General features: G+C 43.5%; 1 protein-coding gene across 2 annotated transcripts in view; it reads left to right on the forward strand.

Annotated features, from left to right (window-relative positions):
* The window catches only part of LINS1 (lines homolog 1), a 54,394-nt gene that overhangs the window by 10,650 nt on the left and 26,100 nt on the right, over positions 1–17,644 (forward strand). For both annotated transcript variants that reach the window (XM_089655529.1, XM_089655530.1), the window contains exon 2: positions 13,048–13,247. In XM_089655529.1, the coding sequence (XP_089511655.1) occupies positions 13,115–13,247 (133 nt within the window). In that variant the 5' untranslated portion in view covers positions 13,048–13,114. The remainder of the gene's footprint in view (positions 1–13,047; positions 13,248–17,644) is intronic.

Here is a 17,644-nt window from a genome sequence, read left to right on the forward strand (position 1 = left end):
CCACTCTATCCAAAACTTAAAAAAAAAAAAAAAAAAGAGAGGACCTGAGATGTTGAGGATATGGAGCCAGCATTCCATACTGCTGTAGCCAGTATGGCTCCCATATACACAAAAGCAATCAATCAGGAGGTGGTTTGCTCATATTTCCGCAGCACACCATTGGCTGTCCAGTGATGTTAAAACAAGGCTTTAGGTCAGTGGTTCTCAACCTTCCTAATGCCGCGACCCTTTAATACAGTTCCTCATGTTGTGGTGACCCCCAACCATAAAATTATTTACCCAGTAATTATAATTCATGAGTGTCGTTTTACCTCCAATACTGCTGCTTTCAACACAGTAGCTGCTCTTCACACATCGGAAATAAGTGTTTTCTGATGGTCTTAGGGGACCCCTGTGAAAGGGTCATTTGACCCCCAAAGGGGTCGCGACCCTCAGGTTGAGAACCACTGCTTTAGGTGGTATGTCCATATACACATGGAGGCAAAGCAAAGCTCATGTGCATGGAACTCTAGAATGGTGGAAAAAATAAATTGAGGCAAATATGTATTTCCAGCTTGCGATAACTTTGCAGTCATTGGCAGCCTTCATTATGACCAGAGCTTGTCAGTCTAATGGAGAAAGATGCAATGTCTCCATCTCTGTGGAAGAAGCTGAGCCTCAGAACTTCATTCAGGCGTCTGAAATGCAGCGTTCAGATGCAAACAGAATATAGTTTTTTCACATATCTGAATGCAGCATTATAGGATATAATGGGGCCATACAACCAGGGCCAGTGCTAGACTATTTTGCACCCTGGGTAAGACCAGCTACTTGCACCGCACCCCCCAGCATTTTTAAAAACCATGTTATATTAAAAAAAAAAAGCATACGGTGTGCAGTGCAAGTCCGACTACTGATAACTTTTGGGGGGTTACATCCTTAGATCTCAAGGTTTCATGCCGGGACTTGTAGTCCTTCACTAGTTGGGGGGTTATCCTAGTTCTCTGCTCTGAGGGGTTCATTATGGGAATTGCAGTCCTTTACTTTGGAGAGGTCACATCCCCCAAAACTGATGGATTACAATCAGTGGTGTATTTAGGTTTTGTGCTGCCCTAGGCAACACAAAAATTGGTGCCCCCCCCCCTTCCCCCACTGCAGAAAGAGCCTGACACTGACCAAGAGCAGGGGCGGACTGACCATTTGGAAAATTTGGAAAGTTTTGCTAACATTTTCAATGCAGAGGAAGAGGGCCCTTATTAATTTACTGCCTGAGCTGATATGGACTATCTAGCAGCAGGGCCCTTTCAGCCTACAGAAGACTGCACAACCTAATGACGTCATTAAGAGGTTTTGTGGTGCCCAAATGCGGAGTAGTTCCACGTTAAGTTCTTTCCTAATGGAAAGCATAATCTCTACCTTCTCCAAATGGCTGCTGTGCAGATTAATTGGTTATAGGAAGACTAGGTGAAGGGAAGGAGTGACCATTCGAGCACTCTGGCACTGCCCGAGGGCCCGGGGTCTGTAGGGGGCCCCATGAGATGCCCCTGGTACCTTTTTCATAGGCTTTTTTGAGTTGGGGCAAGGACACAGGGGCCCCCATGATCCCCTATTGCCCGGGGGCCCCATGAGTTGTCAGTCCGCCCCTGACCAAGAGCACCCCTGCCCTCCACCCGAGCCTTCCACTACCCCCTCATACAGCAGCCACCATCCCCCAGGACGAGAGAGAGAAAGACACTCACTTTCACAGCTCCGGACATCCCCGGGAACGAGAGTCAGGCTGTGCATACACAGTCATGAAACTCACAGCATCTCTTAGAACCCACCAGGTCCCCAAGCCATGTGTGCCCCTTCTTCCAAGGTGCAGTGCTGCCCCCCTGAAAAATGCTGCCCTAGGCAAATGCCTTGTTTGCCTTGTGGTAAATACACCCCTGATTACATGTCCCAGCATGTACCCCTCCGAGCAGAGGATGTGACCTCCTCCTCCTCCCATCCCTCAGGTGTCATCTGTCGTCCTCCAGCCATCCTTTTTGAAATTCCAGCATGAACCCCTGAGATCGAAGGATGTGACCACCCCCCCCCCCAAAAGTGAAAGACAAAAAGTCCCTGTGAACCCTTAAGATGTAAGGATCTGACCCCGTAGATCTCAGGGGTTCATGCTGGGACTTGTAGCCCTTCACTAGTTGGGAGGAGGGGTGTCACATCCTCCAAAAGTGAAGGGCTACATGTTCCAGTATGAACCCCTAAACTCTAAGGATTTTACTTCCTCCTCCCATCCCTCCATAGGTGTCATCTGTCCTCCTCCAGCAGGGGGTTCAGATCCCAGTCCTGACACAGCTGCGTCTGCAAATGAAAATATGTGCTGCAATAGGAAAGTAGGAGATAGCTGCACCAGGAAGATGAAAGAAGGTGTGACGTTCCCTGTGAGGACTGTTACAATTAGAAGACGCCTATGTGAAGCCAAGCTATCTGCAAGAAGCCGTCGCAAAGTCCCACTGTTGGAAAAAAGACGTGTTCTGAAGAGGTTACAATCTGCCAAAGAGCACATTGACTGGCCTAAAGAGAAATGGCGCAACATTTTGTGGACTGATGAAAGTAAGATTGTTCTTTTTGGGTCTAGTGGGCGGAGACAGTTTGTCAGACGACCCCCAAACACTGAATTCAAGCCACAGTACACTGTGAAGACCGTGAAGCATGGTGGTGCAAGCATCATGATATGGGGATGTTTCTCATACTACGGTGTTGGGCCTATTTATCGCATACCAGGGATCATGGATCAGTTTGAATCCATCAGAATACTTGAAGAGGTCATGCTGCCTTATGCTGAAGAGGAAATGCCCTTGAAATGGGAGTTCCAACAAGACAACGACCCCAAACACACCAGTAAACGTGCAACATCTTGGTTCCAGACCAACAAGATTGACGTTATGGAGTGGCCAGCCCAATCCCTGGATCTTAATCCAATAGAAAACTTGTGGGGTGACATCAAAAATGCAGTTTCTGAGGCAAAACCAAGAAATAGAGAAGAACTGTGGAATGTGGTCCAATCATCCTGGGCTGAAATACCTGATCACAGGGGCCAGAAGTTGGGTGACTCCATGCAACACAGATGTACAGCAGTTCTCAGAAACAGTGCGACTACAACCAAATATTCATGAAGTCATTCAAAGGAAAGCAAAATCTTCAAACATTTCTCAGTTTATATAGTGAATGTTTGAGTTTGTAAAGAAGAATACAAAACACTGCGATTTTTTTGAACCGTCTAATATTCACTTTTCTTCAAATTGTTTAGAGGAACAACACAAATTTGATATATTTTTCTTCATGTTGTGATTTGGAATAGAATGTGTCGTGTTCCCAATGCATTTGTGTGGATGGAAATAAAAGCTATTAGAAGGATTTTCAGCTTTATTCACTTTTTTCAACACACTGCTATTATTTTGAACACAACTGTATGTATTGAATATTTTTTGCAATATACTACAAAATCCCCTAGATGGCGATACTATCATTGTAACATTCTTAAGTTAGTAAATGTATTTTGATGGCAGTATTTAATATGTTGGTATTTTTGGTGTGCTCTCTTTCTATATTTCTCCCACTGATGTGCGGTGAAATTGGTTGTATTACACTTTGCTTGTGTCCTGTTGCTGAGGTTCTGCCATGTCTTGGTTGGTCCTATGTAGGTGATGGGCGGAAGTGACGTCTGAGGGCGCGTCTTGGACCGTCGGGCATGGCGGGAGGGGCTCACATATAAAAGAGCTGGTGTGGTCTATTGCTTTGTTGGCTGATGGGGAGGTGGTGTTTGTGGTGCTGTATTGTTGAGACTTTACAGATATTGATTCAAGCCTGCGGCTGCCATTTTTGTGATTTGTGGTCTCCCATAGATATTAATTCATTGTTTGTTTATTTCTGTTTAATAGTGGCTTTATGTGTTTCTATCTGTGGAGATAAGCCTTCATTCCATAAAATATGTATATTTTGTGCACCATGTTAACTGCAGCATTCTAGGTTTGGGACATGTTTCCTGGCAATAAAAACACCACCTGCGCTTTATGACCCAGAGCAAGGGTGGATGGATGGAAACGGAACTTGTAGAAATTCGTCCACCGATGCATAAAAGTTTGTGCGGCTCTAAATAAGGTTGGGGAAGCCCAACCAGTACTGTGAAGTGAAACAAAAAGCGCACCAACCTTGCGCATTACCTCAGTAAAATGTGATTTTATTGAATAAAAAATATACTCACAGGGAAGTATAACAAGCGTGTAAGATCCTCGACGGAACTCTGAGTGTGAGTCCAGCGTGAGTCTTATCGTATGTACTCTCCAGCGCCTCAGGATATGCACAGCCAAAAGGGAAGCCAAGGGAACCAGGACAGCGACAACCAAAGGAAATGCTTCAGGGGTGCAGCCCTCCTCAGACGGGGAGATCAGCCACTAGATGGAGAATAAACAGGTGGCGCACACACCTAGTGCATTATCCAAGGTTTATTGAAAGGTAAAAACATACTCGCAGACAAAGCATTTGCATAATGACGATGGACACAACGGCAAGCAAGGTGTTCCAACTGTCAGTGCGGTCAAATGGCTGACGCGTTTCGGGGACGAGTCCCTTTCCTCAGAGCTACTGACCAGCCTCTGGTGCAGATGTGTAGTGGATGGATGATGGGAGCCTTGCTGGTGATGTCTTATCACAAAGGGAAGACTCTCAAAGTAATGCTGTTGCTTTTCAAAGGGAGTTCCTTCTTCATCTGAGCTCTGATGAAGGGACTCCCTTCGAAACGTGTCAGACTTACTTTGAGGGTCTTCCCTCATGATAGGAGTGTGAGATCAGTGTGAGTCTTATCACGAGGGAAGACCCTTAAAGTAAGGCTGATGCGTTTCGAAGGGACTCCCTTCAAAATGCATCAGCCTTACGTTAGGAGTCTTCCCTCGTGAGAAGACTCGCGCTGATCTCACACTCCTAGAGTTCCGTTGAGGATCTTATTCGCTTATACTTCTCTGTTTCTGAGTATATTTTTAATTCAATAAAATCACATTTTACTGAGGTAATGCGCAAGGTTGGTGCGCTTTCTTTTTGTTTCACTTCACGTTTCCTGGCTCCTTTTTGAAGAGCTATATCTAAGCTGAACGGGACGATAACAACTATTCATGCTGCTTACTTATCCAGTGGTGTAAACTTCACCTCCCAATATAACAAAACCACACCGAACTAAAAGTGTAATCACCCACAGACCCAATGCATAAATACACCCCCCCCTCCCCAGAGGCTACAAATGTAGGTACAGGCAATAACAGTCGCTATATAAACAAAATTTATCAGTGCCCATCCAAAATAAATAATGAGAGCCCTTCAAAAGTTCGCTGGGTACCCTAATAAAGTCTTCTTTAAATCCACCAGTTCGTAGTGATCCTTAAAATCTCCAAAATTCCGCAAAGCAATACATCTTTTTCTGCCCTTAGTACCTAAAGAAAAAAAAATATATAATATAATATAATAAATAAATAAATAAATATATATATATTAAACCTAGTGCATTATCCTTAACCCCTTGACGCCGACGTAACACAAATCTGCGGCCTCACAGAACCGAGCTTTTTTTTTTCCGTGGGGCCGCATATTTGCATGCCTGTCTTTGTGCTGGGAGCGCGCCGCACAGCGCGCTCCCAGCACAAAGACCTCGGTGTCACTGAGAGCCCCGGGTCCCGTTCTAATGATTGGGACCCAGGACTCTGGCTATCACAGTGACTAGTCACTGTACAGCCTGGCCCCCTTGTGGTTTTTTTTTTTTTTTTTTTTTTTTTCCTTCTCTATGAACGGAGAAGAGAGAGATATATATTGTATCTCTCTAACTCCTGACATAGAAAAAAAAAATGTTTTGTTATAAAGAAAAAATACCTAGATCAAGGTTTGATCTAATTCAGTGCCAGGGTTAGTGTTTGGGTCAAGGTCAGGGTCAAAGGTCAGGATTTAAAAAAAAAAAAATATAGTATCTGTGTCAGTTAGTGTCAGTGTGTTTTTTAGGTAAAAAAAACAAAATGTGCGCTATTGTTTCTGGGCGCTACTACGGGTACAAACCGCAAATAACATCCACATATATGGTATCGCTGCGATTTGTCAACAGCTGGAGAATTTATTTGTTGTTGTTCTTTGGTGGTAGGATATGGTAGTAACAAGAAACAAACAGCTAAATAAAACAAATAATTTTTTTTGTTTACTATTTTGGACCAGTTTTCCTTTGATAATAAAAAAAAAAAATCAGGCGATATCCATTACCATTTACTAACAAATGAAAGCCCAATTTGTCCTGAAAAAAAACGCGGTATAATGCACCTGGATATGCGAAGTACTTGTGATGATATGGACGGTTTTACCATCACATGTCAACGTTGCAGAATTGTGCTTAGGCATTTAGATTTGTTTTTCCCTTAGGCTTGAAGGGGTTAAACCTAATAATGAATGGTGCGTGTGCGTCCAAATATTCACACAATCTGTGACCGGTGATCACAAATACATCCAGTGATTGGGGTTCCTGCTTTTATCCAAACAGAGCAGGAACTCTCTTATATAATCAACATTTCTCCATTTGGTGTGAGTGCTACGCCACACAACAAGTAGACAAGTGTCACCTGATTTGATTGCACTTTGACCATCAATGTACCTTACCAGATAGACAGGTAGTGCAGACTTTATTTATAAACAAACTCTCTTGCTCCAGGATCCTCCTTACACCGTGGTGTCAGTTATTAAGTGTTCTTCCATGGCAGACCACTTCCTGTTATCTCGCACATATATATTCTTATTATAGCCAAATTTACCACCCTAACTCCTCCCACAGTTTTTACATTACATAGACCGTAATATACCGAAACGTGCGGATTGTTCCCGATTGGTGTGCTATTACTTTGTGGAACGTTTTGCCGAATGGTTCCACAAAATATCAGTGTTTTTGTGGTGAAATTGGTCCCATAGGAATGAATGGCGGAATGTTCAAAACTAGAGTGGGAGCTGACAAATCAGGACATGATTTGTAAACTGCCATCACGCCCTCGGTTTCAAGCCCACCTACACAAATCTTCTATCAAAACGTTCAGCTATCCCTGCTGCCACTAAAAATGTCCACGGCTAAGCCATAGTCCTGATAGTTTTCACAATATGACCATTTGTTTGCAACTCACGCCGCCCATTGACATTCATTGAAACTCCACTCTAGCCACCTCAAATTTGAAGGGCAACTTCTAAACTGCGACTGTGCCTTCATTTGTAATATTTCAGAGACATACTATGCATCAAAATGTAGGTCTAGGTCTTGTGATTCTCACAATATAAAGCTCTTCAGTGTAGGCTTTATAATGTTTAAACTACAACCGTTTGAAGATGGCAACGGCCAGTGAAGTGAGCAAGTTGGAGCAGTTTGTTTTTAACCGCTCTTCTCTGCCCTTGCTGTAGAGTGAGTTGCCATAGGAACCCAGGTGTGTGAGCAGGCAGCAAAGTGACTGTCAGGGATCCAGGTATGACCAGAGATGTGTGGACTGACACAGGGAAACAGCAGGCTTCAGAAATTATTAAATAATAATAATATTTATTATGAGCTGCACAAAATAAACAAACACAGTGCAAAACAAACCTTAAACTAATAGGTACAGGTGCAGTCAGGGCTGGAGAGGTAGAGTGGTCAGGCAGGCCGGGTCAGGAACAATCAGGCAGAAAGGTACAATGGGAGCAGGCAGAAGAATGGTCAGGAATAGCCGGGGTCAGTGCAGGCGGAGTTCTGTCAGAGTCAAGCAGGAGAGTCGAGCAGGCAGGAGACAGGATACAGGAAACAGGGCACATGGGAAACAAACACCAAGGCACTGACTGCAGGTCTGGCCATTCCTTAAATACAATGAACCAAATGCGATATCTCCTGCGCTCCGGGACCCAGACCGGTGGTGAGTAGATGGAATCAAACTCCAAAAAGGAAGGAACCACCGGAATAGACAAGGTCGTGCAGCTCCACACCAAGGCTGGGGAAGCCCAAACAAAACTGTGAAGAAGAACAACAAAAAGAAGCGCACCAACCTTGCGCATTACCTCAGTAACCAAAATTTATTTGGTAAAAGAATGAGAGAGCTCTGAGGAAGAAGGCATGTCCTTCGAAACGCGTCAGAAGTACTGAGTGGCTTCCTCCATGATGGGATTCGCATTGGCATCTTGCCTCTAAAGTCCCTTTGAGGACTTACAAGCTTGTTTTTATTCGCTGTTTGTGAGTACCATTCTTTTACTAAATAAATTTTGGTTACTGAGGTAATGCGCAAGGTTGGTGCGCTTCTTTTTGTTGTTCTTCTTCACATTCCTTAAATACACCTCCTGCAATCAGCCGCGGGTGATGGCTGACAGCAGGAGTGAGCTTCTGGTTGCTGAGAGCACCCGCTGGCCAGCCCTGGTACTGCAGCCCACAAGGCAGGTGAGTCCCACCACCATTGGCAAGTCCATTCCTGACCGTGACAAAAGCTAGAGTGAGTTGTAGACTACTGGTGGAGGCAAGAACACGTCACACAATTTCCCCAGAAATTGTAGCTTTTCTAGTTCTTCATGTAATGTGAATCCGTGACCCAACAAACATCCGCAAGTGATCAAGTAACACATTTGAGAAGAAATAAATGTGACACCTGTCAACCCAAATCCTTACCAGTTTGACAGGTATTGTAAGCTTTAACTCAGAACTGATTGCTGTCCAGGTTGTAGTACCAAACTCCAAAATTAGCGGTGTAAGTACCCAAAATAAAGGATCATCTTGCAGAAGCTGTTTAAGATAGTAGAAAAGTTTAATAAAGCGCTTCCAGATAGCCTTTGCAGAATAAATGCAGCAGTACAATTGGCCTTATAGCTCATTATTCTCCTTGGGAAGTCCGGACCTCATCCAAAATGGCCACCACGATACTTCTAGTAACGTCTGACTAGTGGGTTTCTAGAGGAGTTTTTTAGTGTAAAAACGCTCAAACGCTGAAAAACACGGTAAACCGGCAATTTTTGGACTTTTTTTGAGCAACAAAAAAAAAATGAAAAAATGCTGCTAAACACTAATGCAAAAAACGCTGATTAAATTCACGTTTTTAACGTGACTTTACACAGCTAACGTTACCAGCGTTATTAAAACGCCCCGTGTGCATGGAGCCTTAAGGATATCTGATCCTCACATAGGACAGGGAGATAACGAGTGACAATACGCTTGATATCATTGAATTCCAAACCAGGGGCGGACTGACTATTTGGAAACTCGGGCACTGCCCAGGGCCCGGGGTCAGTAGGGGGCCCCATGAGATGCCCCTGGTACCTTTTTCATAGGCTTTTTTGAGTTTGGGCAAGGACACAGGGGCCCCATGATCCCCTATTGCCCGGGGTCCCCATGAGTTGTCAGTCCGCCCCTGTTCCAAACTGAATGAGGTGGAAAAAGTAAGTTTCTTTCTATTGGAACAGTTTGTGTGGGTACTATCATCTGTCCTACTTCCACTCTCGCTACGTAGTTTGTTTTTCAATAAATCTTTCCTCAATCTAGTAAAAATGGCAGCTAACGCATTAAGTGGGATAATTATAAATCCATATAATACATTAAATGAAGTCTATATGAAAGTCCCCATGATCCAGTGGTAATGGTGCTAAGTGAGCCAAAAACCAGAAGGAGAGAGAGAGAGAATCCGTCACCTTTCACCCAATCACTTAGCCTCTTAACAGAAAATTTGACCACCCGAAGGATTGGTCAAATAACGCAGATATAAAGCCCAGCAGATGAGTCAACGACTCCCAAATGAATCTCCCCAGAAATCTGGTGATGTAAAGACTAAACATTGAGGTCTAGAATGGCAAATACTTCTCCACGCAGTAAACGCCACATAGGAAAAAGTATAACTGCTCATAGTGTAGTAGTTAAAAGATGCAATTTATTCAAGTAATGCACTTACAATTACAGAAGTAAAAAACAGCATGTCTGTATAGTGTTTCCAACCAACAAGAAGTCTGTGGCTGTGTGCAGTGATGTCACATGTCATGGCTCCACCCTAAGCGTTTCGTCACAGAGATGACATCACCCCTGACAACGTCATCTGTGTATACCTAGTGTCAGGGATCCAGGTATGACCAGAGATGTGTGGACTGACACAGGGAAACAGCAGGCTTCAGAAATGATTAAATAATAATAATTTTTATTGTGAACTGCACAAAATAAACAAACACAGTGCAAAACAAAACAAACCTTAAACTAATTGGTACAGGTGCAGTCAGGGCTGGAGAGGTGGAATGGTCAGGCCGGCCGTATGGTTAACAACCGTCTGGTGGTACCTCTAGCAGTCCTCAGGACAGGATTCCCCAGGGTGTGGAGTCTAAGTCCCAGTCTGCTTATTCACCAGGGCCCCTGATGGTCGGGATGGACTTGGAGCAGACGGGAACCAGGTCGCGGCCCCTGAGTACACCTGCTCGTGGTAGAGGCTACCGCCAGAGGTATATGCAGGTAGAGAGCCTGATGTGAAGAGGCAGAAGGTGTGAGCCAGGATGGCTGGATCCATGCAGGATGGATGGATGGCAGAGTAATTAGCGTGGTCAGACGGGCCGGGTCGGTAACAGCGGGTCAGCGTGGTACTAGGCAGCAGGCAGAAGAGTAGTCGGGTCACTCGCCAGGGTCGGTAACAGGAGTTCAGATCAGATTAGGGATGTCCAGGAGAGATAGTCAAACGAGCCAGGGATCAAGCAGGAGAAGTCAGCAGAGGTCAGGATCAGGCAGGGTCGGCAACAAATAAGATAGGCAGAACAGGAACACAGGATACAAGGTACAGGGGCTCTTGGGAAACTTACACCAAGGCACTGACTGCAGGAGGTGTATTTAAGGAATGGCCAGACCTGCAATCAGCCTCAGGTGATGGCTGATTGCAGGAGTGAGCTTCTGGTTGCTGAGAGCATTCGCTGGCCAGCCCTGGTACTGCAGCCCACAAGGTAGTTGAGTCCCACCACCATTGGCGAGTCCATTCCTGACACCTAGAGATGGTTGTGTCTGAAAATCCCAGATCAGTTTTTTAAATACTCAGACCAGCCCGTCTGGCACCAACAACCATGCCACATTCAAAGTCACTTAAATCCCCTTTCTTTCCCATTCTGATGCTCGGTTTGACCTTCAGCGAGTCATCTTCACCACGTCTAGATGCTTAAATGCATTGAGTTGCTACCATGTGATTGACTGATTAGCAGTTTGTGTTACCAAGCATTTTAACAGGTGTAATTAATAAAGTGAGTGGTATTGTTGCAAAACTTACTGATGGCATTGGTTACAGAAGTTTTTCTAAACATGTGAATGTTCCAGTGAGCACTGTTGGGGCCATTATCCGGAAGTGGAAAGAACATCATTTCACCATAAACCGGCCATGACCAGGTGCTCCTCACAAGATTTCTGACAGAGGAGTGAAAAGAATTATCAGAAGAATTGTCCAAGAGCCAAGGACCACTTGTGCAGAGCTTCAGTAAGACCTGGAATTAGCAGGTACAATTGTTTCAAATAAACAATAAGTAATGCACTCAACCACCATGGCCTGTATGCAAGCTCACCACGCAAGACACCATTGCTGATGAAAATGCATGTTGAAGCTCGTTTACTGTTGGCTGCACAACATTTAGACAAGCCTTTGATATACTGGGAGAGTATAGTCTGGTCAGATGAGACCAAAATTGAACTCTTTGGATGCCATAATACACACCATGTTTGGAGGCAAATGGCACCTCACATCACCCCCAAAAACACCATCCCAACAGTGAAGTTTGGAGGTGGGAACATCATGGTGTTTCTTCATACAGGAGGCATCTTGAAGCTGTCATTACCAACAAAGGATTTTGTGCGAAGTGTTAAATAAATTTCAGTTGGTGTGTTCAATACTTTTTCTCTGTGTCATTCCATTTTATTACACAACTTTAATTTCTGAACGTATTTGTTTTGGTTTCTTTGTAGGTATGGCTTGCATGGGTTGTTACCGACGTGGTGAAAATTTCTTGTCAATAACCCGTTTTAAAAATATATTTGAGAAAAATGGCAACGTGTTTCATACTTACTTATTTTACTCACTGTATGTGTGTGGGACCTGTGTTCACATTTGCATGTATGTGTAACTTTTTTTTTTTTTTTTTTTTACTATTATCTATTTTATTCAAATGTTATTTTTATTAAGTTTTTTTGTTTTTTAAATATTATTATTGTTTCACAGGTTTAACCAGCCCTTTTGTGATAGCTTTGGCCAGTGACAGGTACTTTTTATGCACACATCACGGGTCCACGGCTCCCCTGTCCTCCAAAGCAAATTGTGCTTGACCAGCTCCTTCACTTGCTGTCACAGTCAGAGAATGACAGCTCTGAAAACAGAAGTGATGAAATCCTAATCACTTCCGGCTTCTTTTGTCACAAACGAGATCAGGGAGTGGATGTTCCCCCGTCTGCTCTGTGTGAGAGGATCCTGGCCTTTTACTAGGGAGGGGCACAGCTCTTCTCTGTACTGTAAAAGTGATCGGGTGGCTGCAGAGCCACCCTGCTCACTTGCACCTTGTACAAGACAGCCAATCACCAGATGTAAGAAAAATGGTAGCAAGATCATTGTTGCAGCTGCAATAACCAATAATAACTACTTGCTGAAAGAACTTTTTTTTTTTTTTTTTTTTTTATATGTATGGCAGTCAGCAGGTGGTTAAAGAGACCCTGTCACTGAACCTTGCTTTTCAGTGAAAGCCTTTTTACCAGTAGTCCAATAAATACTTTCCATGTTCCAAGCAGAGACAGCAGCAGCAGACAGCGATCTGACACTTCCAGAAGTGTCATAATTCTACCATCTTTTATTGCTCAGAACATGGGGAAGAAAAGATTTGGTAAGAGAGAGACAGTGATGATAACCTTACAGAAGATATAACCCTTCTAGCCTGTAGAAAATGAAAAAAAAAATTGGGGTTGAACTTTCAAACAGCTGCATACCAAACATAGAGCCTTGAAAGTGTAGATGAATCAGATCAGTGCAATGTAAATTGCTTTTTTGAGTTTTAAAACTTCCTTTTTTTTTTTCCCTACAGAAGCCCCAGACACTAAATTCAATGATGATTTTCAGATCAAGATATATGGGTGAAGAGTTTGTAAGAGATGGAGAGTATGATCCCAAACCTGAGGGAGCTGCACAAGAAGCTGCTACAAGCTGCCCCCCTACATGAAGATCTACATACTTGTGCTGCACTGTTGGCACCATGCCTCCCGGGTGAACCAGCCAAAAGCTCAGGTAATTCTAGGTTAAATGCTATATAGGGGGTTATTTACTAAAGCTGGAGCATGCAAAATCAGGCTCACTTCTACCTAGAAACCAGTCGGCTTCCAGATTTTATTATGAAAGCTTAATTGAACAAGCTGGAGTTAGAAGTGAGATTATGAGTGCAATTTCCATGTGCGTGTGTCAGTCAAAGGGGTGCTATACATACTGTATATGTATTGTGGCAGTACGGTATCCTGCCATGGTGGAAATCACGATGGAGACCCAGGATTCTCAACCATACAGGTTGAGGGGCTCCAGGCAGATCTCATAATGCAGAGGAAACTGGTTTATCAGGTTCCTCTTTGGTTTGTAAAGCCTGTTTTGGGACCTGTAGCCTGGAGATTTCTAAGAGATTTGGGAGGTATGAAATCTCCAATCCTGGGCCCATATTTTGAGAGCAGCCAGCACGCTGATTGCACAGGTGTGTGCAGGCCTCTTTGTGGAGGCCAGGCCATGATTCTGAGCTCCACCCCGGCAGATAGGAGTCAGGAGGGCTCCACCCCGGCAGATAGGAGTCAGGAGGGCTCCACCCCGGCAGACAGAAGGTCTCTGCTGTGGAGTCAGGTGGGCTTCACCGAGTAGAGGTGGGAGCCAGACTAGCTGTGTGCTAGAAGTTTGCTGTGTGCAAAAACAACCTTGTGGAAGGAGTCTGTAGGAGACATATATAAAGCGGTATAGCTGAAAGAGCCGGAGGGCTGAATTTGTGTAATGGTGGATACCCCTGCGTGGGAAGCATTTTTGTTATTTGAACTTTCTTGTAAATAAAATTGGGCAAAAAGGCCCTTAAAAAGAAGCGAGTTGCTGTGTGCTTGGAAGAAGCTCTACCATTAAGAAGCGAGTTCCCACAATAAAAAAAAAAAAAAAAAAATATATATATATATATATATATATATATATATATATATATATATATATATACTGCTGGCATTTTTTTTTTTTTTTTTTTTACTTGTATTCCAAGAGCTAAAACAATTTCCACCACAGTTTAGCTTAACGGCAACAGTTATGAGTGACCACGCTCTTTATCAAGCCAGCCAGTATATGAACATCACATCCCTTTGTTTCAGTTATTTATTGCAGCAGATGAAAGGGAGCCTGTTGATGTAAATGCTATAATTACAAGGTACTGGGGTACACAATTGTAACCCGCCCTTTCAACATATATACAGTATATTGTGTGTGTGTGTGTGTGTGTGTGTATATATATACACACGCTGCTCAGCATAAATGAGTACAAGCCTTTTGAAAAGTAAAATTTTCATCAATATCTCAATGAAGACAGGAACAATTTTCCAAAAGTTTTGACAAAACTGAGTTTTATAGAACATTTGTTCAGCTCATTACATGAAAGGAAGGTTAATAAAATAACTTGGATTACAAAATCTTCACTTTTATTCAAATTAGTTGATGCACAAAATGAATCCACCCCACAACAAAAACTACTCCATCTAGTATTTTGTATGACCTCCATGGTCTGTAAGGACAGCACCAAGTCTTCTAGGCATGGAATGAACAAGTTGGTGACATATCGCAACATCTATTTTTTTTCATTCTTCAAGAACAACCTCTTTTAGAGCCTGGATTCTGGATGGAGAGTGATGCTCAACCTGTCTCTTCAGAATCCCCCATAGGTGTTCGATTGGGTTCAAATCAGGAGACAAGCAGTACTTGGCCACTGAATCACTTTTCACCCTGTTCTTCAGAAATGCAACAGTGGCCTTGGATGTGTGTTTTGGATCATTGTCCTGTTGGATGACCAAGGGCATGGAGTGATGGGAGCATCTTCTCTTTCAATATAGAGCAGTACATCTGTGAATTCATGATACCATCAATGAAATGCAGCTCCCTGACACCAGCAGCACTCATGCAGCCCCACAGAAGCACACTGCCACCACCATGTTTCACTGTAGGCACCATGCATTTTTCTGTATACTCCTCACCTTTGCGACACCATACAGTTTTAAAGCCATCAGTTCCAAAAACATTTATCTTGGTCTCGTCACTCGAGTACAGAGCCCCAGTAGTCCTCCTTTTTTTTTTTTTTTTCTTTTCAGTATGGGCCCTGGCAAATTCTAGGTGGGCTTTAGGAGAGGCTTCCTTCGTGGATGACACCCATGCATGCCATTCCTCTGCAGTGTACGCCGCATTGTGTCACAGGAAACAATCACCCCAGTTTGGTTTTCTCCTTGTTTAGCTAACTGCAGTGAACTTGCATGGCGATTTTCTTCAACCCTTCTCATCAGAAGATGCTCCTGTTGAAGCATTAACTTCTATGGATGGCCTGGACGTCTCTGTGAGATGGTTGCAGTTTCATCTTTATCTATAAATATCTATATTTACAGATTTCTCGGCTGAAATTCAGTGTAAGCGAGCCAGATTCACTGAAGTTAAACGCTGCCTAGGTGCAATTCGGGTATCTTACTCCATGCTTTATCCTGCTAAGTTAAGAGTGATAACAGATGTCCTAGTACAGCTCCTTTTGGCTCCCCTGCGGCAGCGACTAACTTGCTGGATAGGAATGAAAAAAGTCTTCGCCCAGCTCCCGTCTGACTTGATCATTGCCCGGTGTTCTCACTTCAAATTCAACCTTGTCTCTCCCTTAGTTTGGAAGCGGAGTTCATGGATGAACAGTTCACCAGCATTGCATTAGTAGCAGTTGACACACATAGCTACACCTTTTGGAATTTCAGCTTTAAGCCTTTTGATTGCCTCCTCTGCTACCCTGCGGGGCGTTTTTGAGTTTACTCAGGTTTGGTCACTTTTTTTTTTTTTTTTTTTTTTCCCCATGTTGTTTTTTCTATTTTTTTCACTTGCTATGCTGTCTCTGGGATTGGACACACCCGATGCCGCTTTTCATCTACTGGATTTTTCCAGGAAGACCATCTCCTCTGTGATTTTCCCAATGATATACACGTCTTACAGGCGATAAATCGCCCAAAACTTCCATGGGGCACTGGACACTGCCACGAAGGAATGAAGATTCTACTCTTCATAACCTATCTCATAATCATGAGTAGTCAAAAGGATAATATCCTTTCTTGGAATGTTCGTGGCCTGCATGACCCCAAGAAAAGGTCGGCTGTCTTCACATTCATCTGTCATCAAGACCCTTCCATTGTATGCCTTCAAGAGACTCTCATGACTTTGGACACTCTTCATCTCATGAAGCATTCTAAACTCCCCATTCAGTTCCATGCTACACACTCTCAATACTCCAGTGAAGTAAGTATAATGGTTGCTAGAGGAGTACCTTTCATGGTTGTCTGCTCCAAGACAGACCCATTAGGTCATTACATATTTTTGTTTTGCATTTGGAACTCTCACTTATGTGTTTTGTGCAAATATGTATGTACCTCCACTATTTTAATATGGAGACAGTAAAGTGTGTGTTTTTCAATTTGTAGCCACCCATCTGCAAATACCAATATTGGTAGTGGGGGACTTCAACACTGTTTTGGATACTTCCTTAGATCCCTTTGCCTGCCACATGATGGAGATTGCGCTACAGGAGTTATGGCGAGATCTCCACCCACTAGATACTCAATTTTCATGTTACTCAAGCTCCCACTCCTCCCTGTCCCATATAGATTTAGCGGTGGGCTCTGATCAGATCCTACCGTATGCTCCTCAGGTAACCTACTTGGCTAGGGGCCTATCCGATCATTCCCCAATGCGTTTATCCTTTGAAAAGGCCTTCAACATTTAAGCTGTGGAAGCTCAATCCATTCTGGATAACTTTTTTCACAGATCTGCATCTAATGCATGAACAATTACAGGGTTTCTTACTTGATAACAGACACTCAACCTCTCCTATGGGATGCTTTGAAAGCATATATTAGAGGCATGTGTATCAAATAAATTTCTAGTATTAAGACTAACTCTAGACAGTGGGAGGTTGATGCCAGCCAATCTGTAACCAAGGCAGAACAAGCCTATCTTAGCAATTCCAACCCTGATACAGAGAGGGAGTGGGTGTCGGCCCAACGGTTTTTGTTTGTTTTTTTTGTTTTGTTTTTTTTGTACTGTACAATTTCAGCATGCTGAATATAAACGTTTTATTTCTCAAGCCTTCTTCAGGCAGGGGGGAAAAGACTGGTCATATGCTTGCGATCATTGTGAAAGCTCAGCAACCGTTTTCCCACATCTCTTCTTTAAAATTGTCCTCGACTCAATTGGACTCCATCTTACAAGGCTTTAGATCTTTTTATGAATCGCTCTGTTCTACCAAAATGGAGTTTTTGGAGCGTATAACACTCCCTCAATGTGCCACTCCGCATAGGAAAAATGTTGAATCCACCAATCACTCTTGAAGAATTGCAAATGGCTGTAGCATTCTACCCCAGTTCCAAAGGCCCTGGCGGAGATGG

The sequence above is a fragment of the Staurois parvus genome, unplaced genomic scaffold, assembly GCF_062004578.1.
Source record: "Staurois parvus isolate SC_StPar_1 unplaced genomic scaffold, SC_StPar_1.0 ptg000845l, whole genome shotgun sequence".
Classification (NCBI taxonomy): domain Eukaryota; kingdom Metazoa; phylum Chordata; class Amphibia; order Anura; family Ranidae; genus Staurois; species Staurois parvus.